Raw genomic sequence first — 25,321 nt, forward strand, 5'->3', positions numbered from 1 at the left:
AGTTTGCTGGATCTGTGTAATAATTAGTCTTGGTCCTCACTCATTCTGTGGAGCCCACTCGCCATTCCTGTATAAACAGAGTAGTTTCAACTAGGATCTAATAGGGTCTTAAGAAATTCCTCTAGTATTTACCGCTGGTAAATATGGAATTTATTAGATGAGGTTTTTAACTCCGTAAATACTTTGTGTGCATCACTGTTTCAAAGCTAAAGAAGAATTAGGAAACTGAGGGTAATGAGCCTGTTCTCTTACACAGTAAGGAAGACATAGTTTAGAAATTTTACATGAAAAGCTAATCCTAAATATGTGGAAGAATAGAGTATTAGGACTGAAGTGTTATAATAGCTCTAATTTTTTAATAGCTCAGGAAAAGAAAACAGAAAAAGGTGAAGTAGAATAAAATGTTACTTGTTGAATCTAGATGGGGAAAAATTTATATATGTATATATAAATTTCTTTTTATATGTTTGAAATTTTATATAATAAAAAGTTAAAAAAAATCTTGACCGTAGAGAACGTTTATAAAACTATACAAAATACTTCAAGATGATATCTCTATTACTTAAGGGCTTAGGTTCTTTTTTTCTTTTTTTACACTGTTTTTTTTAAAAGATTTTATTTTTATTTATTTATTTGATAGAGAGAACACACAGGCAGGGGGAAAAGAGAGGGAGTGAGAAGCAGACTCCCTGCTGAGCAGGGAGCCTGATGTGGGACTCAATCCCAGGACCCTGGGATCATGACCCGAGCTGAAGGCAGACGCTTAACCATCTGAGCCACCCAGGCGCCCAGGGCTTAGGTTCTTATTAGAGTTGGCAAGTAACAATTAAAACATAGGTGCAACCCTAGAGGCTCTCAGAGGTCAGGCAGCTAATGTAAATGAGGGCAGCGGGCTGGCCATAAGGCAGTGGGAAGTGGTGGGGATTGAGAGAACAGGAGAGTATTTACCTCACTGAAAACATCCACAGTCTTTAAAAAAAAACTTAAATGTGTATTCAGAATAAAAACAGTTTGAAGGGCTGGCAGTTTGTGGTCTCCTACAAATGATGAAATTTACCATCTCTAAATATACCCAGTTTTCTGTTCTCCCTCCTACTTCCATCAGTAGATAGTAGGAGTGGTTTTGTCATCAAAATGAGGGAAATGGGTTCCTTGACACTTGAAAGTGACAGGAAATCTTTACTTTACTGCCTCCAGAATTGGCCTCTGTTGCCACAGCTTTGTAGCTTCAGGAGTAGAAAAGTGGCTTGTCATCTTTTTTTCTTTTTTTTTTTCCCCTCCTGTCTTGCTCCTCCTGAGATCTGGAGCAAGATTTGTGGTTAATTTTCAGAGACTCATGTGAGTTGAAAAAAAGCACATTATGATAATAGACTCATCTACCTGGGGTGGTTTCTGGATGATTGGGAGGGGTACAATTGTAATTTATGAGGGTAATTTAAAGTATAATTTCTTTGTCTTTGAAGTTGGCTGCAACCCAATTTGAACCATGTTAGTGTGCCTTCTAGACTCAGCAGCTTTTTAAAAATCCCTTTTCCCATTTTTTTTTTCTTTTTTAAAGAGGAAGGGTAAGGGTTTTGTTTTATGAGCTACAGTGGGTTGTGGCTTCTCTGCTTCAGCCTTCTGGAAGCTTGGGCTGGCTCTGACTTTTCCCTGTTCTTGTACGCAAGCTCCCAGTGGTCTCCTCAAGCACTGGGAATCTTCCTCATTCTCTTTAGAAGAGCAGATTCAGATTGAGACCAGGTCTCTTTCTTAAGTATATGTGGAGAACACAGAGTAGGGACCCGAGAAAGCTTTTTCTCCCTGACTCTTCCTCAGCTCACTCTTTGCTTGGAATCTCAACAGTAGAATGCATCCTCCTAACCTAAACTGAGAACACTTTACGTACCAGGTGCTGTATGGTAGAGGTAAAAAGATAGGTAAACTATGGTCTCTACCTTCTACCAGTTTACAGTTTTGTTATGAGGCTTTTAATTGCCTTGAAGAAGTTACTGCTTTAAGGTATATTCAGCCATATAAACCTTGGTGAAAATGGAAGATAAGGAACTGGTTTTGGCTTATGTAGTTGGGGATAGTCGAGACAAGGAAAGAGGGGAGAACTGCCCTGTAAGTAAGATGTTACTTACAGATGATGAGAAAGCCCTTGGTCACCTTTTGTTAAAATGAGTTTATTTACTTAAAAGTTTTTGGAAGGAAAATGCATTTTTTACACATGATAGTTTACTCAATACAGTATCCTATACACCTTCTTTTATTAATATCTTGTTTTTTTAAAAAAATATTTATTTATTTGACAGAGAGAGAGATCACAAGTAGATGGAGAGGCAGGCAGAGAGAGAGAGAGAGGGGAAGCAGGCTCCCCGCTGAGCAGAGAGCCCAGTGCGGGGCTCAATCCCAGGACCCTGAGATCATGACCTGAGCCTAAGGCAGAGGCTTAACCCACTGAGCCACCCAGGTGCCCTAATATCTTGTTTTGTTTTGTTTTTTAAAGCACTTGTTAACATTTTATGAACCTCCCTCTCTGTGGCTTTAAGCTACCAGGACACAGCACCCTCCCTCATCTTCTTTTTAGCAATGCTGCTGAAGACTTTGACTTTCACATTGACATGCTGCTTTGAGAGCTTCCCCTTCCCCAGAACTTTGTAGAAGACTGAATCGTACCACATCAGTGATAGGAGCAGCTCCAGGCTTGTTTTTGTCCACTTTACCCATGTCTGCTCACTGATCAAGGTCCACAATTCATCAAGGTTGACAGTTGGGCAGAAGCTCTCATTCCTAAGTGGTAAGACCTCATACCAAGTTTCCCAAAGTAACCTGAGTGATGTCTGTTTACCCCAGCCTTCTGGGTGCTTCCGCTGCTTGCCCATGTGGCCATGGCCGTGGATCACATGATCCCCAACTTTTCGGGTCTTCCTCAGTCTGGATGGCAGCCTAGGCTGCCAAAGGAGGTATTACCTAATATTATATGGAGACTTTTCTGTGTGAAAATATACAGAGCTCCTTTGTTGTTTTCCATGGTCATATATTTGTGGATATACCTTGATTTAATTAACAAGCTCCCTATTGATGGACATTGAGTGTTTGCTCATCTTTTACTATGACAGTCACCACTGTAACAAATAATTTGAGGTATATCTTATACAAAATTTAGCATGTGTGCTAATTTATGTGTAAATTCCTAGTGGTGAAATTGCTGCATCAAGGGCTTTAAAGATTTGTAATTTTAATATCCATCTCAAATTGCCATCAATGGGGGTGTTCATGACTTACACGCTAATCAGCAATGCCTGTTTCTTCATAGTTCCACCCATAGAGATTTTATCATACTTCTGGTTTTTACCAATGTGAAAGGTGAAAAATGGCCTTACAGTGAAGTTTTGATTTCTCTTATGCTTATGATGAATAAGGTTGTACATCTTTTCTTATAGCTGAGGCATTGATAGTTCCTTTTCTGTGAAATGACTATTCACATCCTTTGCCCATCTTTCTTTTGCTGATTTATAAATTGCCAGTTTCTAGGAGTTCTTTGTGTTATAGGAAGTTTGCTCTATGTGATATGAGTTGCAGACATTTTTTCCCAGGGGTGTTCTTTTGTTTTTGTTTTTGTTTTTTTTAAACGTACAGTGTTTTTTGCCGTGAGGAATCTTGATTTTTATACTGTTGAATTTATCAGTATTTCCATTTGGCCCTTGCATTATCCTGGCCCAACAGTGATAGCACAAAATCATTAATTCTTCTTTCCATGGCCTCTTCTCACTCTGTTCCTACTTCTGGGATTGATGACAAAAAGCTTTTGGTACCTTCTTCTTCAAATCTGTTTTTGGGACTGTATCTTTGTCAGTTTTAGTCCCTGGTAATTAGTCCTTGATAATTTTGTTCAGAGATTTTAGTCATCTAAAAAGTCCCCCATTTTCTTGATCTCAGGCAGTCCAGAAAACTGTTCAGCATTTTCTTATAAAACAAAACATATGATTAACATGCAACCCAGCAATTGCGGTCTTGGGGCATTTATCCCAGAGAAATGAAAATTTGTTTATACAAAGACCTGTGCACCACTATTCATAGCAGCTCTGTTTTTAATGGCCCCCAAACTGGAAACTACCCAAATGTTCTTCAGTAGGTGGATGGTTAAACAAACTCTGGTACATATATACCATGGAATACTGCTCAGAAATAAGAAGGAACAAACTACTGAAACACACAGCAACTTTGATGAATCTCTCGTGTATTATGTTGGGTGAAAAAAGTCAGTCCCCAAAGGTTACATATTATTTTATCCCATTTATAAGAAATTTTTGAAATGACAGAATTTTAAAAATGGTGAACAGATTAGTAGTTGCCAGGGATTAGGGATTGGGAGGGAAATGAGAGAGAGGTGGATGTGGTTCTAAAAAGCAACACAAATCTTTGGTGATGGAACAGCTCAGGGTCTGACTGTGGTGGTGCATACATGAACATACACATGTGGAAAAATTATATAGAACTAAATTTAGTAGACATCCTCATCTGGGCGGGATACATTCCAAGACCCCCAGTGGATGCCTGTAGCTGAACAGTACTGAACCTTATATACACTAGGTTTTTTCCTGTAGGTACATACCTGTTATAATGCTTAACCAATAAATTAGGCACAGTAAGATTAATAAAACTAATAATAAAACAGAACACTTATAACACTATACAGTAATAAAAGTTATGTGAATATGTGCTCTCTGTCTCAAAATGCCTTACTGTCCTGTACTCACCCTTCTTGTGATGACACGAGATGATAAAATGCCTACGTGATGAGATGAAGTGAGGCGAATCATGTAGGCATTGGTATATACTGTTAGGCTACTATTGACCTTTTGACAGTGTGTCAAGAGTATCATCTGCTTCTGGACTTCAGTTGACTACTACTGTACACAGGTGTGCGTGCTCATGAATGCACACATACACACACACACAAACACACACGGGAGTGCAAATAAAATGAGCACATCTGAATAAGATCAGTGGATTGTATCACTGTCAATATTCTGGTTGTGATGTTGTATTGTAGGTTTGCAAGATGTTACTTTTCGGGGAAGTTGAGTAAAGGTATACACAAGATCCTATATAGGAGCTCAATAAAAGTTTCAATTAAAAAATAAATCCCTGTTTCCACAGATAGCTTCACCAAAAGCTACTGTGTGGAGGCAGGTTCAGCTGGAGAAACTGGTGTTGTGCTGTGTAAGGATCAGCAGTTAGAGCCGCTGAGGGACCTAGTACTGGCAGTGGAATGTGGGGGAACAGAGCAGTGCCTCAAGTTCAACCCAGCACCGAGAGGTGAGATGAAGATCTGAGAACACTGACTGGCATTTCCCAGGATTCTCTGGGGTAGCACAACTAGGTAGCCCATTATACAGCCTGTTGAAGTATGGGGTGGGGGTGGGGAGAAGACTGGTTTAAGTTCTAGTACCTCAGAAATCCGTGAAGGTTTGACATCAGTGATAAGAGGCAGGAATGAGGAGGGAAGATGAGCTTCGATGTGGGTGGGTTTATCCTGATCATGCCCAGCATGTGCCCCATTGCCATATTTATTTTGGCATACCTTATGCTGTATCATTGGCTCTGGTACGAAACAGTGTGGTTCTCAAAGTGTGGTGGGGCAATCTCTGAAATCCTCAGGATCCTGCTAGGGATTCCCTGAGGATAAAACTATTTTCTCAATAATATGAAGACATTTGCCAATTACTGTCATGCTCTTAGAAATGTACGATGGAGTTTTCCAGAAGCTACACGTTGTAAAAGCAACATAATAAATGCAGAAGCAGATATGAGAGTCCAACTGTTTTCTGTTAAGCCAGACATTGAAAAAACTTATAAAATTTAAGCCAGTGCCACTCTTCTCACTTTTTTGTTTTGGAAACTATAGTTACTGCTTTTAAATATGTTATTTATGTTAAAATGTAATGAGATGGGAACCTGGGTGGCTCAGTGGGTTAAAGCCTCTGCTATTGGCTCAGGTCATGATCCCAGGATCCTGGGATCGAGATCCGCATCGGGCTCTCTGCTCAACAGGGAGCCTGCTTCCTCCTCTCTCTCTGCCTGCCTCTCTGCCTACTTGTGATCTCTATCTGTCAAATAAATAAATAAAATCTTAAAAAAAAAAGTAATGAGATTATTATTGTTATTTTAAAATAATAAATATTCCAGAATTTTCTCAGTTTTAATTTTTAATAGGTGCATATTGTTATAAACCACATAAACAAAAGCTTTTCGGGGTCCTCAGTAATTTTTGAAAAGGTAAAGGACTCCTAATACCAAAAAGTTTGTGAACCTTTGGTTTGGCAGAAAGTGCCTGACCAAAAGTTGGTATGCTTGAGTTTTAGTCAAGACTTTGCTGTGTGACTATGGACAAGTCATTTAGCGTTTTTAATTTCTTTCTTTCTTTCTTTCTTTCTTTCTTTTTCTTTTTTAATTGAGTTTTTCTTACATAAATGCTAATAATTACCCTGAACTACCTGCTACACCTTAAAGAAAAATAAGGAAAGTTTCTATGAAAGGCTTTGAAAATAAAATGTCCTATAACATGTAAGGAATTTAATAGTTATGCAACAAAACTGATGTTGAAAGAAAGCATAAAGAACAGGAGTTTCTGGTGTGTACACTGACATTCTATTCACTTTAATTTTTTTCATTTTTGCATCTCCTCCTAACAGGTTCCTTTGCATTTTATTTCTGTGTCTCAGTTTTTCAAACAACCATTTTAAAAAGTTTAAGTATAGTTGACATACAATGTATTAGTTTCAGATGTACAACATAGTGATTCCACAATTCTATACATTACTCAAAGCTCAGCAGAAGTGTAGTCAACATTTGTCACCCTACAACATTATTACAATATTATTGACTATATTCCCTATTCTCTACTTTTGATCTCCATGACTTATTTTATAACTGGAAATGTGTACTTCTCAATCTCTTCATCTAGTTCACCCATCCCCCCACCCATGTCCCCTCTGGCAGCCACCAGTTCTCTGTATTTAAGAGATTCCATATGTAAGTGAAATCATATGTTGTCTTCCTCTGTCTGAATTACATCACTTACCATTATACTCTATAGATCCATCCGTGTTATCACAAATGGCAAGATTTCATTCTTTTTTAGGACAAATATTCCTCTGTGTGTGTGTCTTTGTGTCTTCTAGATCTGCGTATATTCTTTATCCATTTATCTATTGATGGACATGTAGGCTGCCTCTATAATTTGGCTATTATGAATGATGCTATGATAAACATAAAGGTACATATATCTTTTTAAATTAGTGTTTTCATTTTCTTTGGGTAAATTTTCAGTAGTGGAATTACTGGGTCATATGGTATTTCTATTTTTAATTTTTTGAGGAACCTCCAAACTGTTTTATGCAATGGTTTCACCTATTTACATTCCCACCACGATGCTGAGAGTTCCCTTTTCTCCACATCCTTGCCAACACTTGATGTTTCTTGTCTTTTTAATACTAGTCATTCTGACTGTTGTGGGGGATTATCTCATTGTGGTTTTGATTTGCATTTCTCTGATGATTAATGATGTTGAGCATCTTTTCCATGTGTCCATGAGCCATCCTTAGGTCTTTGGGAAAATACCTGTTCAGGTCCTCTACCCATTTTTAAATCAGATTGGTTGGGTTTTTCTGGTGTTGTCTAAGTTCTTTATGTATTTTGGGTCTTTGTGTATTTTGGGTATTAGCACCTTCTCAGCTCTATCTTTGGTAAATATCTTCTCCCATTCACTCGGTTGCCTTTTTGTTTGGTTGATGGTTTTTGGTTTTTGCTGTGTAAAAGCTTTTTAATTTTCATATAGTCTCAGTAGTTTATTTTTGATTTTGTTTCCCTTGCCCAAGAAGAAATATCCATAAGTATGTTGTAAAACTAAAGTCCAAGAGATAACTATGTTTTCTTTTATGGTTTCAGGTTGCACGCTTAGGTCTTGAATTCATTTTGAGTTTACTTTTGTGTATGGTGTTAAGACAGTGGTCCAGCTTCATTCTTTTGCATGTAGCTGTCCAGTTTTCCCAGCACCATTTATTGAAAAGACTGTCTTTTCCCCATTGTACATTCTTGGCTCCTTTGTTGTAGATTAATTGACCATTTAAGTGTGTTCTGTTCCATTGGTCTGTTTTTGTGCTAGTACCATACCATTTTGATTATTATAGCTTTGTATTATATCTTGAAGTGTGGGGTTATGATTTGTTCTTCTTTTTCAAGATTGCTTTGGCTATTCCAGGTCTTTTGTGGTTCCTATATAATTTTAGGATTATTTGTTCCAGTTTCATGAAAAATGCTATTGGTATTTTTAAAATTATTTTTATTAACATATAATGTATTATTTGCCCCAGGGGTACTGGTATGTGAATCATCAGGCTTATACATTTCACAGCACTCGCCATAGCACATACCCTCCCCAATGTCCATAACCCAACCACCCTCTCCCTACCCCACCACCCCCCCAGCAACCCTCAGTTTGTTTTGTGAGATTGAGTCTCTTATGGTTTGTCTCCCTCCTAATCCCATCTTGTTTCATTTTTTCCTTCTGTACCCCCCAAACTTCCCACCCTGCCTCTCAAATTCCTCAGCTATTGGTATTTTTATAGGGATTGCACTGAATCTGTGGATTGCTTTGGGAAGTATGGACATTTTAATGAAACTAATCCATGCACATAGTATATTTTTCCATTAGTTCCATATTCAGTTTATTTCATCAGTATCTTATAGTTTTCAGAGTTTAGGTCTTTCACCTCCTTGTTTAAATTTATACCTAGGTATTTTATTCTTTTGGGTGCAATTTTTTTTTTTAAGATTTTATTTATTTATTTATTTATTTGAGAGAGAGAGAGCATGAGCAGGGGGAGAGGCAGAAAGAGAGAGAAGCAGACTCCGCTGCTGAACCGGGAGCCTGATGTGGGGTTTGATCCCAGGAACCTGGAATCATGACCTGAGCTGAAGGCAGACAGTTAACTGACTGAGCCACCCAGGCACCCCTTGGGTGCAATTTTAAATGGGATTTTTAAAATTTCTGTTCCTGCTACTTTGTATTTAGTATGTAGAGGTACAACAGGTTTATGTATATTAGTTTTTATATCCTGAAGCTTTATTGGATTCATTTATTAGTGCTTTAAAATTTTATTTATTTGAGAGAGCAAGTGTGAGCAGGGAGAAGGGAAGATGGAGAAGTAGGCTCCCTGCTCCCTCCCTGACATGGGGCTCAATCCCAGGACCCTGGGATCATGACCTGAACTGAGAGCAGACACTTAATTGAGCCACCCAAACGCCCCTCATTTATTAATTCTAAGGTTTTTGGTGGAGTGTTTAGGGTTTTCTATGTATAGCATCATGTCTTCTGCAAATAATGACAGTTTTACTTCTTTCTTACCAATTTAGATGCTTTTCTTTCCCTTGTCGGATTGCTGAAGCTAGGACTTCTAGTACTATGTTTAATAAAAGTGGTGAGAGTGGACATTCTTGTCTTGTTCCTGAATTTAGAGGAAAAGCTTTCAGGTTTTTACCATTGAGTGTTATGTGAACTGTGTTTCATACTTTATTATGCTGAGGTATGTTGCTATAAACCCACTTTATTGAGAGTTTTTAATCATCAACAGATACTGTATTTGTCAAATGCTGTTTCTGAATCTGTTGAGATGATTGTATGGTTTCTGTCTTTTCTTTTGTTGATATGATGTATAACATTCACTGATTTCTGAGTACTGAACCACCCTTGCATGTGTGGAATAAATCTCACTTGATTGTGGTCAGTGATCTTTCAATGTCTTGTTGAATTCGGTTTGCTCATATTTTGTTGAGGATTTTTGCATCTGTGTTCATCAGGGATATTGGCCTGTGTTTTTGTTTTTTTATACTGTCTTTGGTTTTGGTAATGGTAATGCTGGCCTGGAAGAATGAATTTATAAGTTTTCCTTCCTCTTCTGTTTTTTGAAATAGTTTGAGAAGAATAGTCTTTCACTCTTTTTAAAATGCTTGCTATAATTCATCTGTGAAGCCATCTGGTCCTGGACTTTGGTTTGAAAGGAGTTTGTTATTGTTGTTGTTGTTTTTATTACTGATTCAATTTTATAACTAGTAATTGGTTTGTTCAAATTTTCTATTCTTCCTTACTCGGTTTTGGAAGATGGTATGTTTCTAGGAATTTATCCATTTCTTCTAGGTTTTCCAATTTGTTGGCATATAAGTTTTCATAGTAGTCTCTTATAATTCTTTGTATCCTGTGATGTCAGTTATTATTTCTTCTCCTCCATTTCTGATTTTGAGTCTTCTCTCTCTCTTTTTTTTTTCCTTGATGAGTCTGGCCAGATGTTTATCAATTTTATTTATCTTTTTAAAGAACCAGCTCTTGGCTTCATTGATCTTGTCTTGTTTTTTAGTCTCAATTTATTTCCACTCTTATCTTTATTATTTGCTTCCTTTTACTAACTTTGGGCTTTGTCATTCTTTTTTTTTCTAGTTTCTTAAGTGTCAGGTTAGATTTTTTATTTGAGATTTGTCTTGTGTTTTGAAGTAGGCCTGTATCACTAAGAGCTTCTGTCTTAGAACTGCTTTTGCTGTGTCACAAAGATTTTGGACCATTTCATTTTATTTGTCTCCATGTATTTTTTTACTTCCTCTTTGATTTATTTATTGACTCATTGGCTATTTAGTGGCATGTTGTTTAGCCTCCATGTGTTTGTATTTTTTCTAGTTCTTTTTTTTAATAGTTTTTTTTTTTTAAGGTTTTATTCATTTGTCAGAGACAGAATGCACGAGCAGGGGGAGCAGCAGGCAGAGGGAAAAGCAGGTTCCCTGCTGAGCAAGGAGCCTGATTCAGGACTTGATCGTAGTACCCAGGGATCATGACTTGAGCTGAAGGCAGACTTTTAACAGACCAAGCTACCAGGTGTCCCTCCATTTTTTTTTTCCATGTAATTGATTTCTAGTTTCAAGGCATTGTAATTGGAAAAGATGCTGGATATTATTTCAGTCTTCTTAGATTTATTAAGACTTGTCTTGCAGCCTAATGTGTGGTCTGTCCTGGAGAATGTTTCATATACCCCTAAAAAGAATGTGTATTCTGGGGCGCCTGGGTGGCTCAATTGGTTAAGCGTCTGCCTTCAGCTCAAGTCATGATCCCAGGGTCCTGGAATCAAGTCCTGTGTCAGGCTCCTTGCTCAGCGTGGTGTCTGCTTGTCCCTCTCCCTCTGCCCCTCCCTCCTGCTTGTGTTCTCTCTCTCTCAATCAATCAATAAATAAATCTTCAAGAAAAAGAAAAAAGAATGCATATTCAGCCATCTTTGGATGGAATGTTTGTTAGGTCCATCTGATGTAATGTGTTGTTCAAAGCCATTGTTTCCTTATTGATTTTCTGTCTAATTTATCTAATTCTGTCTGATTTATCCATTGATATAAGTGTGATATTAAAGTCCCCTACTGTTCAGTTTCTTCCTTTATATCTGTTAGTATTTGTTTCATGTATTTAGGTGCTCCAGTGTTGGGTGCATCAATATTTGTAATTGTTATAGCCTCTTAACGGATTGATCCCTTTATTATTATGTAATGCCTTTCTTTGTCTCTGGCTGCAGCCTTTGTTTTAAAGTCAGATGATCATTGTATTATTAAAAGATGTATTAAAACATCTTCCAAAGTTTTCATTCAAGTAGGGATTTATATTCCTGATACATTGAAATAGTTTCTAATGGTCAGGAGCTATATTCTAGAGAAACCACTTACTATGACTATACTATGCTATGTGACTTTTTTTTTTTTTTAATCTTCATCTCTGTGTGTCTTGAGTTTATCTATGAAATGGGATTAATAATACCTTACTTTCTAGGGCAATTGTGATTATGAAAATAATGCATATGAAACACTTTGCCTAGTGCTTGGTATATAAGAGATGCTCCCTCAGTGATGGTTTCTATGACTGTCATTAGCATGTAACAAAAGATGCAAGATTAAATTTTAGTCTCCTACCCCATCTTCAGTGACCTTATTAAGTTACTTATAAAACAAATTTATTAATAGTAACTTCCATTTCATTTCATTTTTTATTTTCTGTTTGAAGGGCTATTGAGTGGCCAGACTTCCCCAACAAATACCAAATTGGAGAAACTGGATTCTCAGCAGGTGTTACAGCTCTGCCTCCGATATCAGGATCATCTTCATCAGTGTGCAGAGGCCGTTGCCTTTGATCAGAATGCTTTGGTTAAACGAATCAAAGAGGTAATGTACTGTGGGAAAATAACATCACCGGCTCATTATTGTGATTTCCTCCGACTCACAACTCTGTACTGGACAGTAGAGCCAGTGATCCAAGCTTTATGGGAAATGGTCATTTTCTGATTTAGTCTTGACATTTGTCCCCGTTGCTTTAGATAGATTGTCTTTCCTAGCATTAAATGTAATGATGAAAAGGAGTAGTCCGTGGAGCTGGACAAATCTGGAATTTGAATCCTGGTTCACCACTTACTTGCTTGGTTAAGTTACTTAAGTTCTCCTGGTCCTAGATTTCTCATCTGAAAAAGAGTGGTAACCTATCCCAAGGGTTGAACGAAGATTAAATTGCTCAGTAAGTGTTAGCTACTATTAGTATGTAAAATCCTGCCATTCTAATCCACTCTAGCCAACATTTTATCTTTGAATTGACTTTAGCTGTTTCCTGTATGTCATTTATATTTTGTTTTCCAATAGGGTATCAGTTGTTTGAGAGCAGGAGCCTTGATATCTCTTTCAGTTACTTTTTCAGAGTATGAACCTATGAAATGCTCAGTGATTTTTATTGGTTGAATGGAATCATTTAGGCCTATTCAATCCACAAGGTTTTTGTGAGGGAAGGAGCAAGATAATTCCTGTGAAAGTACTTAGAAAACTAAAGTGCATGGTACAGATGTTTAGTAATTATTGAGAATAATAAGGTACTTCTGTTAAACACTGAAATATATCATTGACTGGGCTGCTGCATGGCACAGCTCTGTGAGCACTAAGGTGTAGTACAAACATTTTCCGAAGTTTTCAGGAAAGAAGAGATTGGATTGAGATTCCTGATACCTCGAAGTAGTATCATATAAAGAAAAGGTCAGGAGCTCTGTTATATGTTAATGGCAACTCCTGGAGTTATTTAACAAAATAGTCCTGGTCATTGACTCAGTCTTGAGAAGAAGACAGATAGGAGGAAATACACAGAGAGTTGAGAATTACTGCAAATTTTCATTAACAATTAGTAATAAATGTAGTAAATCCTTAAGATAATTACAGAGTTGTCACTGGGTATATTGATTTGAATTTGCCAACACCTCCAATATTTTACTACTTACCTTTCATAAAATATATACATATATGCTTCTCTCATGGCTTAACTTCTTTTATTTGGGGGAGGATTCCAAATTGTCATTTCATATTTTCGTAGTGGTTGGCATTATTATGGCCTTTTAAATATTATAAGCTTATTTTACTGTATTATGATTTATAGAAATTTAAATCTCAAATGTGACTGTGTATCAGAATCTCTTGAGTTTTTCACTTGTTTAAAGACTGAGTTTTCCAGGGCGCCTGAGTGGCTCAGGGGGTTAAGCCTCTGCCTTCGGCTCAGGTCATGATCTCAGGGTCCTGAGATCGAGCCCCGCATCGGGCTCTCTGCTCAGTGGGGAGCCTGCTTCCCCCACTCTCTCTGCCTGCCTCTCTGCCTACTTGTGATCTCTCTCTCTCTCTGTGTCAAATAAATAAATAAAATCTTTAAAAAAAAAAAAAAAAGACTGAGTTTTCCTTTCCTGCCAGTAGTTCTAGGATGTGGTCTATGAATCATTATTTTAATAAGCTTACCAAATGATACCAAATCCATTCTCCATTACCTGAGATTTGGGAACCACTTGTCTAGAGCACTGTTTTCCAAAATCAATTCTACAGAACTAGTACCATGTGAAGAAGGTCAGACTTTTTGCATATTCCATCACCACCCTTGGAAAGTCACGATGTGTGTTAATCTTATTAAAAGTTCTTAGGAATCTTACAGGAAATAAAACTGGTGTTTTTCAAACTTATTTGATCCCAGAACCCTTATCCTAGGCAATTTCTTATAGAAGAAGTGTTTTTTAAGAACATTCTTTGGGAACTGCTTTTGCAGACACAAGACCTTCCCATTTTTTATTATTGTGCTAGAAATTAACTATGATGTTAACTCGTAGAAGATTTTAGAACAGTAAATCTATGTCATAATGGTTCTCATCTTTTTGAAAGGTCCTTTAGTCTATTTCTGTTGTTTTGTAGTTTAGGAAAGTGTAAGACAGAAAGACTAAACGACTAGCTCAACATCAAAGAGCCGGGTATTTTGTAGATTGTCATACTAGGTAGAGCTCCTCATTATACCTCATTTCCAAGACTCTCAAGCAGTATTTCTTGGCCCTGAATGTGTGTTAGAATCACCTGGGAATTTCTGCCTCCAGTATTTAGGATGGAAAATTTTATGCACACACACAGTGAAGTAGACAAATATTGGGAACCTTCCCATACTCATTGCTCGGCTGCTCACTGCAGGCATCAATTTGTGTAAGGTCCTATTTTGTTTATACCCCCACTCACTCCCTGCCACCTCTCCAACTGATCTATTTTGCAGTAAATCTCAGGCATATAATTTCATTCATAAATACTTAAATATGTATCTTTCTTAAGAGAGAGAAAGTACAGGCAGCATGGGGGCGCGGAGGAGAGGGAGAGAGAGAATCTTAAGCAGGTTCCGTGCGGGGCTCAATCTCATGACAGTGAGATCATGACCTAAGCCAAATCAAGAGTTGGACACTTAGGCTTAACCAACTGAGCCACCCAGACACCCCAAAGTATTTATCTTTAAAGGTAAAGGACTCTTTAAAAAACTTTTCAAAATCTTTATTAGTTTCATACTTAGAGAAAAGTCATAAAAATAATTTAGAGAGTTCCTCTATACCCCTCACACAGCTTCCTCTAAAGTGAGCATTTTACAGACCCTTAGTACAATGATCAAAATTGGGAAATTAATAGCAGTACCACACTATCAACTAAGCGGAGACCTTATTTGAATTTTACCAGTTTTTCCACTAAGAAAGCCTTTTCCAAAACCCAGCCGTAATTCTGTTGTCATACCTAAAATAATAATACCTTAATTTATCAGTATAGCCAAAGTGCTTTTAAGAAGTAGCTGATGTGTAGGTCTCACTCTAAACCAGTTAGACACAAATCTTTGAAGGGCGGTGAGTAGGGAAGGGAGGGAGCTAGGCCTTGGTATTTATGAAGGTGCTCTAGGTGATTCTAACATGTAACCAGGGTTGAGAACCAGTGTTCTAGAGCATTCATTTAAAACAAACTGAGTTTAAAATTGTTTGAGAAACTTTGGGGTTCACTTTGAGTGGTCAGTAGTTACCCAGGATTGTTACAGAACAGAGAACACAACTCGCAGTATGTGGTAGCTCGGTAGTTCTCTGAAGGTGAAGGAGTGAACACTGTTTAGGGTTTTCATTAGTGACTTGGCATCTCTGTTGGTAAGTGCTAGCAGACTCCTAAAACATACACATCCATCTGTACTCACTTCTAACCTCAGGGTTGAAATTAGTCACTTCCAAATGAATAAAGCAGAGGATGTAGTTTTGATATAACACCAACTCTTTAATAATTTTCCAGATGTTTCCTGGAAATTTGGTTGCAAGCATGAGGAAGTAACATAATGCTGTATGTGTTGAAAAGTAAGGAACTTAATAACCTTGGAGAATATGTATTAGTGGAAGTGTAGAACCTGGATCAGCCAGAGACTCATAAAGTTACAGGCCTGCAGTCACTTTAAGTTTGGATCAAAGGGAAACATGGCTGTTACTGTTCTGATTCAGATAAAAAAAAAAATCAGGGAGTTAACTAAGCTTTCCTGTTCCTAAATTTGGATGATGCTCTTGAATTAAAATCTGGGTTTTACAAATCCATGTGTCTGAGAGGAGTAGCTCGAGGTAGTCTTCCTTCCCAGAGAGCCTTGTAATTCACACTGACCACCAGTTTCCTTAGTGGCTCCTGGGGGACCCCTCAGTCAGCTGACCAGCATCACTGAGCAACTGTTGCAGACCTACTCAGTGTGAGGAGTTACAGAAAAATGTGACAGAGTGCCTGCTAGCTGAGAGCTTAGTCTAAGTGAGGGAACAAAGATGACGCAGGAAAGATACGTGAAAGATACGGCACTATTAATGGAGAGTGCTCCATTGTGCTCCCTAACTGAGGTGCTGTAAGAGTTAAAGATCAGGATGTCCTGGAGCAGGTGAGGCTGAAGCTAACTCTTAAAGGAAAGTCAAAGGGCAAATGAGTGGGAGAGGGGCGGGGGCACTGCTGGCTACAGAAACACCTTGGCAGTCTTAGAAGAAAATTAACTTTGAGGCTTCAGGGGACAGTGAAGAAACTAAACTTGTTCAAAAAATTCTACTCTGCATTAAGAACCATGGAACATTGGAATTCAAAGGACTTTAGAGACCTTCTGGTCCAGTGCCCTCATTATTTACATGCAGAAATTGAAGCCTAGTAGAGAGGGTAAGCAAGTAATCCAGGGTCGTGGAGTGAGGTAGTGGCCAAAATTATGGAATTAAAAGTGGATGAAGATCAAAGGAGGGTTTGGTGTTTTGTTTTGTTTTGTTTTGCAGGTGGTATGCTTGAACATGTTCACAGGTTGACAGGGAAGAGACAGAAGAGAAGAGATCGAAGATGAAATATAGAAAGGGTCTTAGAGTAGCATCCCTGAGGCAGCAAGAAAGAGTGGGATTTAGAACCCTACGGCATTTGTTTTGAGAGAACAAGGAGAATTGGACAAGTTTATAAAAAGAGGGTAACTGGCATAGATCTGCCACCCCCGAGGAGTGTAGATATTCTCTCTGAGGAGAGGAGTCATTCGTTGAGAGTGACCATTGGGTAGGAGTACAGTTTTGAGCACTGGGAAGCACGGAGGGCTCAGCTAAGGAAGGGATAACATGTATGTCTTATATGTGTGGGTGCTTCTGCATAGCAGTTCTGCATGTAAGCTCCAGAGCCTCGTTGCCTCAGTTCAAATCCTGGCACTGCTTCTGACTAGCTTTGTGACCTTGAACAAGTAACTCAGTTCTTCTGAGCCTCAGTTTCTTCTTCTGTTAAATAGAGTAAGAACGGTATCCGCCTCAGAAAGATTTTAGTAAGCGTAAATGAGTTACTCTCTGGGAAGTACTTAGGACTTTGTTTCCATATGGTAAACACCATAGTGTTGGCTCTTGTCAGTTGTTTTTAACATAAATAATGGCTAAGGAGAAAAGCCTAACCCTAATGCTATGAATTGGCCTATATGTAGTTTCTTGATACAAGTAGCAGTCTGAATATTGGCTTCTTTTAAGCTGTACTTTCAACAACCCAAGTGTAATAAAAAACTAAGTAGAGGCAAAACTCAAGTTTTGGTTTCTCTGGTTTCTCTCAAGCCCTGTATTTCTTTCATGCTACGGATATGTGATATGTGTAATTTTTTGTAGTTAATTGTTTATTACGCTTTGTGAGTAACAAGCCAGTGCCTGGGAACACGGGTCGTGAGAAACGTGAAACTAGATGGCAGTGAATGATTAGTCCTTGGCTTCTAGGCAGCGGACACATGATTCTTGTCATTTCAGTGATTTTTTTTTTCCTGTGATATCACATTCTTTCTAGTTAAGGTTCAAGTTGGCAGGCAGATATTTTCAGTTTTAGGTCACATCAGCCATTGAAATTTGGGTTATCTGAAAAGTGAAAGGAACATACATCTTCCTAGTGAGGGTGCCTTCCCCAGGGGCAGGGGATTTGGGAGAGGACAGGTGGCAAATACACAGTCCCAGGAAGACGTAGTTAAGACATTTGGAGCAACTCTTGTCACTGACCTGGATCATGTTTCTGCCTTGCTGTAGTTGCTGTCAGTGGGTAAGTATGTTCCTAGATTGGAATACTTGTGAACTAAGATGAAAGCACTAGGTTTATTTCGTTACTGTTACTGTGTGCTGGCTCAAAGGCCTTGAGACTAAATTCATGGTGTGATTCTGGTAGTCTGTGGTTTTCATTTTTAGATGTGCTGATAAGCATACTATTCTGGCTAGCATAAACCAATACAAAGCATTGAATGGAGGTTCAGATGAACAGGTGTAAGAAAGAGTTTTGGTTCTGAGGAAGCCACGTGATTACATGAGATTACAATGAGACCCTCCAGTTTCTCTGATGCAACCGTTTCATTGCACGGATAAAGAAAACAACGTCCTTGAGTTTCTTTGGGATTTGCACAAGATTTTTATTCTAGCTAAAATGCTAAGATATGATAGAAGATCACCAGCTCTCTTTCCTATATTACCATACTACTTACATTCTACTTCTTTGGAATCTTTCATTTTTATTTTAGTTATTCCTTTTTCATGCAATAGACACTCAACTGGTGTTTGAAGAAGTGAGCTCCCAGGCATGGGCCAGCACATAGAGCTGGGCAGGGGGTTCTTTCTGTTGGCAGTACTGGAATCTTTAAGACCTAGCTGGAGCAGTTTTCCAAGTATTTGCCCTGACTTCCTGTACCATGCTTCCTCCCATGGGGCTGGGAAAGAGATTGGTCAAAGTTAAATGAGTCACTTACAGTGTTACACCAAGAATCGGTATCTGAGGAGGCATTAGCATTCATTGTGAGCTCCTTCATGTGGATCACTGGCCGGGTGAGGCTGTTCTTTACACCTTGAACTGAATCTCCTTTAAATTTCAGCCTTGTTAGATTCCTGTTGCTGCTTTTAAACATACCCTCACACTGTTTTCTGTTTGCTTGACCTCAAATTATAAAATGGATTGGGAGTGTTTACTTAAAACTACAAATTTTGACAAGATCATTAAGATGTTGGGCTTCTTTTTGCTAATGTACTGGGGTTTTTAAAAGAAAATTTTGTGTTGCCTTTCTATTTTACAAGTTACTTTGTTGTAAATTTCAGGTTGAGACCTTACAATATAATTATAGTTCTCCCCCATTCCTGTCCTTTGGGCAACCTTTCTTTTTGGTAAGAAATACAACTGGTCCCTCGGGTGGCAGGAAATGCAGATGGGGGATTGGGCTTACTCTGGTTTGTCTGGCTGTAAGGTACACCGTACAGTACTTCCTTGGGCCTGGCCCCACACTTCCTTTACACCAACACTGTCCTGCCAAAAGGCTGAAATCCTGGAAGAAGGCCCAATCTAGTTTATTACTTGCCTTTGGAAATGTAGGCTTGTATTTTTTGGCGAGGCAGGGGCAAAACCTAGTTCTTTGACTGCTCCAAGATTTAACTCCATTCTAATTCTGGATACTGACATATGAGCATGTGTGAACAGCAGCCCTATTTTCCCCCCTAGTTTGCTTGCCCTAGACATGCCCCTAGACAGCTGGAGCTGCCAGCTTTTCTAGTACTAGCCGCATGAGCCAGCTACTAGAGCCCCTGTCCCTCTCCATCCCGTCGTAGGTCATTTCCAGTCTGCCGGAGTGGACAGTGGTAGAGGCCCCTTTAGCTGCTTGTGGAATTCAAGAGTAGCTGCAGTCTGTAAGCTAGAGGGTAAGCAGCAATAAGGGCATATGGGCTAGAAAACTGGAAGTAGGGCTGGGAAAAGCTATTTCCTGTCCTGTATCTATATCTTTCAGTGAAGAAAAATAAGGAATTTTAGCAAATGCAAATGTTGCTGCAATGCTTGAAACAATGCCTGGCATGTGGTAAACATTTAATAAATGTTTCTTAAATGAAGAACATAATACATTCTTCAATTACTTCACCGTCTTTATCATAGTGCCTGAGAAGCTTCTTTATTCTTAGGGAAAATAAAGGTTTGAAGGTTGTGTTAGGTAGGGTAGGGTAGGCTAGATTGCAGCTATAAATAGATGAAGAAATTTGTAATGGCTCAAATGCAACAGAAATCTAGTTCTGTTTCTGGATGATTCTGGATAGTAGCTGGTGACTCTCCTCTCTTGAGTTCAGGGATTTAGGCTCCTCCCATCTTATGGCTCCACCATACCTAACCAAAGACCATGTCCTGATAGCCCCAGGTTGGCAGAAGAGGAAAGAAAATGGAATAACACAGATGGGAAGATTCTGTAAGTATCACACATCATTGTGGCTGGAACTCAACCACCTGGCCGCAGCTAACTCCAAAGGAGGCTGGGAAAGATCGTTTATATGCATGCCCGGGGCTATATTACATTTTGAGCTATACTTTGAACATCTGTATCATCTTTCAGCTTATATTCCTAAAATGCAGCTGTAGCCCAACTTTGAGATTCAGAAGAGCAAAATTTTATGATAAATTTCACTTGATATAAGTCCTGTCAGTGAAAACCAGTTGATACTATGAGAACACTTCAGCTTTTCACATTAAGTGAAAAATCAGAACACAGCATTATACAGTCAATATGATTTCAGCTATGTTAAGTATCTTTTTAAAGAAAGATTCAAAGGAAACATGATCGTTAGTTGTGGTTGCCCGTTAATGATGCGATGATTGGTGGTATTTGTTTTTAGCCTGCTTTGTTCTATTTTCTGTACTTTACATATGTCTATTTTGAACATACATTTTTTCCCCCCAACTTGGAATACCTCCACTCTTTTTTTTTCCCCTGTGATGTATGAGTCTTATTAGGGTTCTGTCTCCCTGGGTGCAGAATTTTGACTCACTGAGATAAGAACATCCCTTTCAGAACTTTGTATGCATGTGCCTTTACATGTCTGCTTCACTTATGAACTCATTCAGCTCTTTGCCAGGCTCTGTTTTAGGTGTTGACGATATATCACTGAACAAAATAGAATTCTTTCCTCATAGAACCTTATGTGTCTGGGGAAACAGACAATAAAGGTAAAAAAATGTTTTTTTAAAAAGTGTGTAAGATAAGTGCTGAGAATGAAAATATAAGGCAAGAAAAGGGATTTGAAATGTCAGTGGTATGGAAATTATAGGTAGGGTGGGCCATGAACATCTTTCTAGAAAGGAACTTGTAAGATAAGATCTCCTAGCTAGTACAGAGTGAGCCAGGAGACTCTTCCTCAAAACTCTGTCTATACCTAAAATTTATCAAATTTTTAGACAATACCCAAAATTCTTGTCCTTATTAACAACCTGCTGTCATACTTACCTGGATGTTCTGAATTGGAGACTTACTGGCTATCATCTGTTGTTAGTTGGAAGAATACTTGCAGATCCATATTTTTAAAATATCACTAATTCTTTCAGTGATTCTAAATCTTTACTAAATTCTAAATCTATACTAAATCTTTCAACGATTCCCAAAGGATGTTTCCAGGATGTGTTCTTAGAGCTTGAGGCAACAGTTAACTTTTTTCTGCCCATATTGATAAACTATATTTTAAAGATTTGTTTATTTATGTTTGAGAGCGAGCACAAGTGTGACCAAGGGTTAGGGCCAGAGGGAGGGAGAGGGAGAGAAGTAGACTCCCCACAGCACAGAGCCCAACTGGGGCTCAGTCTCATGACCTTGAGATCATGACCTGAACTGAAATCAAGAGTTGGATGCTTAACTGACTGAGATACCTGGGTGCCCCGACAAACTATATTTTAATATCGTAAGCCTTTAGATGCTATCCTGGCATTACCCACAGTTCATGCTACACATGACTAGAGAGCCTGCTGCTTGTCCAAGGTCACATCAAACCACTAGAAATTGCTCCCATAGAAAGTTACAGTGACCCCACCCTGCAACCTAGGGCAGGTGGGATCATGAACAGGAAGGTACTCCGCAGGACCACCAGGACCACGGGAGCTATGTAAATGAAAGGATTATTTTAGGGAGTGAAAGACCCTTATCTCAAATGCAGCAAAACCAGGAAGTGATGCAACTCTGTAGAAGTATGAGTGTGAGTGGCACAATATCAGGAATGATCTCTCCTTAACCCTAAGGCCTGTCAGCCATCCTCTCTTCATCCTTGCCAAGACCTAGAGTCTCCCAGTGAGCACTCCCTCCTCTGCCTTTCCATCTCAGAGCAATCCCAATCGTATTTTCCCACGTCCACCACATTCCCACTGCCCTCTGATCTCTACTGTTGCTCTGTGTCTTCTCCCGTCTTCCCTTCTGCTAGAGTCCGCTCCCCATCCCCACCGAGTGGATCTGGCAATTCCATCAGTATATGCCAATGGCCTGTGCATGCAGCACTCCTGGTTTCCCCTGGTCAGAAGGGCTCTCCTGCCTCATTCCTCCCCTCGTGCTCGTGCTCAGGTGGTGTCTGCTGGATGAATGTGTGTATTAAGCTGAGCTGTCACCTCGGCCTTCTGCATGGGTAATGCTGTGGCCCTCACCTGTCCCGGAAGTCATTCAGCATAGTGTTTAGGGACACGCCCCGTGGCATCTGCTGAGCTGTGCCAATTTAGTACGTTCGTATTCTCACATTCTTTCTTCAGGTATTGGGTAGAGAATTTTGACAGTAAAATATTTATTTCCACACCACCGGAAGGTCTGTTCTCTACTCTGAATCAAAAAAGGGACTGTGTTCATGGACGGTTGGGGTGCGTACATGAAATTAGCACATGACCCAATTTGACATTGTTTTAGTCCCCTCAGCTCAGCTTTTAAATATTGACTGTGTCACTTAGGTTTATACAGACTTACCTGTGTCACTTAGGTTTATACAAACTTACCTTTATTTTCCTTTAGTCCTGGACACTGGGAAGGGGAGTCGGGGTTAGTGACATGGCTCCCAGATTTTCTTCACCATCCACCCGCTCCATCTACCAGCACAACTTCCCCAGATTCTTTCTTGACATAGTAGTAATAGTAGTCCTAACAATGCAGCTGTCACTTTTTACATGCGGACCGTGTACCGGGTGTGGAAGGGGCATTTTATGTGCCCTGTCATCTACCTTGGACAGAAAAAGAAACTGAGGTTCAAAGACCTGAAAGTTAAACCGTTCAGGGTGACCCAGCTGTGAAATGGTAGAGCTGGGACTCAAACCCAGATCTAAGATCCATGCTTTTTCTACTGTTCTACTTTCTTTCTCTTCCATTCCTTGTCTAATACCTTGACTTCCCACCACCTCTCATTGTTCATGTGCAGTGCTCATACACTTTCCCTAACCCAGGATTCCTTTAAAGTATTCATAATTTCGTTATATACTTTTACATTTCAAAAGCAATCCTGACAAGGTGCAGCCACACTTTAAAAAACAAAACAAAACCCTGAAGACCCCATATTTACAAATTTAAAATGCCACTCTGCCTTCTTGCGGCTAACTTTCCACACTTTCTCTTTTGAGAAGAAGGCCTTTTCCTGGGATCTGGGGGTACAGGTAATAGAGATGACAGGGGGAGGTACAAGCAGGGAAGCTGGAAATGAGACCTGTGCTGAGGGGCTTCATGCTCCACCCACTCCCACTCTGGGACTGCAGGAAGCGACTCTAACTAGAGAGGAAGCAGAACAGAGACTTCTCCAGGAGGCAGTGTGTCTGTGTGCCCGAACTACTATCTCGTGTAGCCTACAGGGAAGGCTTTCCCAAGGGGAGGGAGAAGCGGGATTTCTGCCCTGAACTTTTATTTTTACCCTGATCTTTTTTTTCTTCACTTGCTGCCTTTCAGAGGCCCTCACTAGCCCTTTTCTGAGGGATGGGAAGGGAAGGGGTAATCAGCCAGACTTTCTCCTGCTTACCGTTGGAAACTGCCTAAAGGCTTTGAGATTTCTCTCCTACCTACCCTCCTAGGCCTAACGCAGAGGGTAAGAAGGCATTAGGGGAATTTGGTCGCTTTATAAAATACTATTGGAACAAAGTGATGCACTTCAAATTCCTGAGGTCCTGACATGTCTTAATTCTCTTAAAGGCCCAAATAAAACGTGTTTCTTTTAGGAGACATTTAGATACATTGTTTGAAAAAAGGAAACAGGGTCACTTCAAAATGTCCATTATGTGGTAATCAATGCTGTTCAGCCTGTGTTGTAATTAATGAAAACATTGGTGACAGTCTGCCCATTGTTTGTTCCTTTCGCAATAGGAAATGGCAGACTAATAAGGACCCCGGGAAGGTTTACGTAATTCCAGAAGGAAGTAGAAACTGTGCACAATTTTGACTGATACGCTCCTAATTGCAAGCATAGGCTCACCTGAGCAGGTTCCTATTCCTAACGGACTTAGGGATGTTGGATTTGACTTTGACATAAACAGATTTGGGGGTTCTTTATGGGTGGAAATGGTGACTTGAAAAACTTTCAAGTTACAGTTTTCACATAGTTTAATTCACTTGACAAGGTAGAACTAATTGCGGAAAAGAAAATGTCACTGGCCAACCATCATTCCTTGGTGTGGTTGACAGTGAGCGGGAGATGTGGAACCCAGCCTGGCTCGGGCAGTCCCTGCTATGTGGGCTTCCCACTAAGGGCTCATTTTCATTTCAGGTTTTGATTTTGGTAGATCTTGTAGATTGAGATTTGCCAAAGAGGAGTTTCTCTTGTCTGATTTACGGATCAAAGGTATGGCATGAGAGTAAATGGCGAAAGTTTACTTTTATAAGCTGTCACTGCGAACTGTTGTGTTCAGAAACAGGATTGCTTTAAAGTGTCCAATTTGTGGTAATTGGTGCCATTTAGGCCATGGTGTAATTAATGAAAACATCTTCCCATTGTGTCCATTGTGCAAGAGGGAGGCATCCGAGAGAAGATTGCCCCAGAGAGCTCCCGAATCCTCTGTGGGAATGGTGATCAGGAGGAGGGTCAGAAATCCAAGAAAACACATAGTTGGCCCAGAAAAGTTTTTGTGGCAGCCTAGCACACACTAACCTTCATAATCTGAATCCCCAGTAGAGGACAAGTGGTGAAGATGTGGTAGGGATAGAAGATGGAGGGTTGGTCAGAACAGGCCAAACTGGTGGCAAGGGGCACTCGACTCAATTCTTTGAAGTGGAGACGGCTACTCATGAGAGGCAAAGACAAAATCAGGTGGTAACTGATGGACGAAAGCTAGAACAACTAAGCCCTAGCACCAGGACCTGAGATTAAAAGAAAGATCTTAAGAAGAAAGTGCCTCCACTGTTAGGAGAATGCAGGCTGGGGCAGCCACTCTGAAAAATGGCATGGAGGTTCCTCAGAAAGTGAAAAACAGAGCTATGCTATGACTTAGCAATCGCACTGCTAGTTATTTACCAAAGAATGTGAAGATATTAATTCATAGGGATACATGCACCCTGACGTTTATAGCAACATTATCTACACCAGCCAAATTATGGAAACAGCCCAAGTGTCCATCAACTGATGAATGGATAAAGAAGATGTGGTGTATATATATAATGGAATATTACTCAGCCATAATAAAACAATGAAATGCCATTTGCAACAACATGGATGGA

General features: G+C 39.4%; 1 protein-coding gene across 2 annotated transcripts in view; it reads left to right on the top strand.

Moving 5' to 3' along the window:
• BORCS5 (BLOC-1 related complex subunit 5) overlaps window positions 1–25,321 on the top strand; it is a 95,853-nt gene that overhangs the window by 57,354 nt on the left and 13,178 nt on the right. For both annotated transcript variants that reach the window (XM_080811373.1, XM_080811372.1), the window contains exon 3: window positions 12,074–12,231. In XM_080811373.1, coding sequence (XP_080667499.1) covers window positions 12,074–12,231 — 158 coding nt within the window. The remainder of the gene's footprint in view (window positions 1–12,073; window positions 12,232–25,321) is intronic.

Source organism: Martes martes (genome assembly GCF_963455335.1).
Source record: "Martes martes genome assembly, chromosome: 8".
Taxonomy (NCBI): Eukaryota; Metazoa; Chordata; class Mammalia; order Carnivora; family Mustelidae; genus Martes; species Martes martes.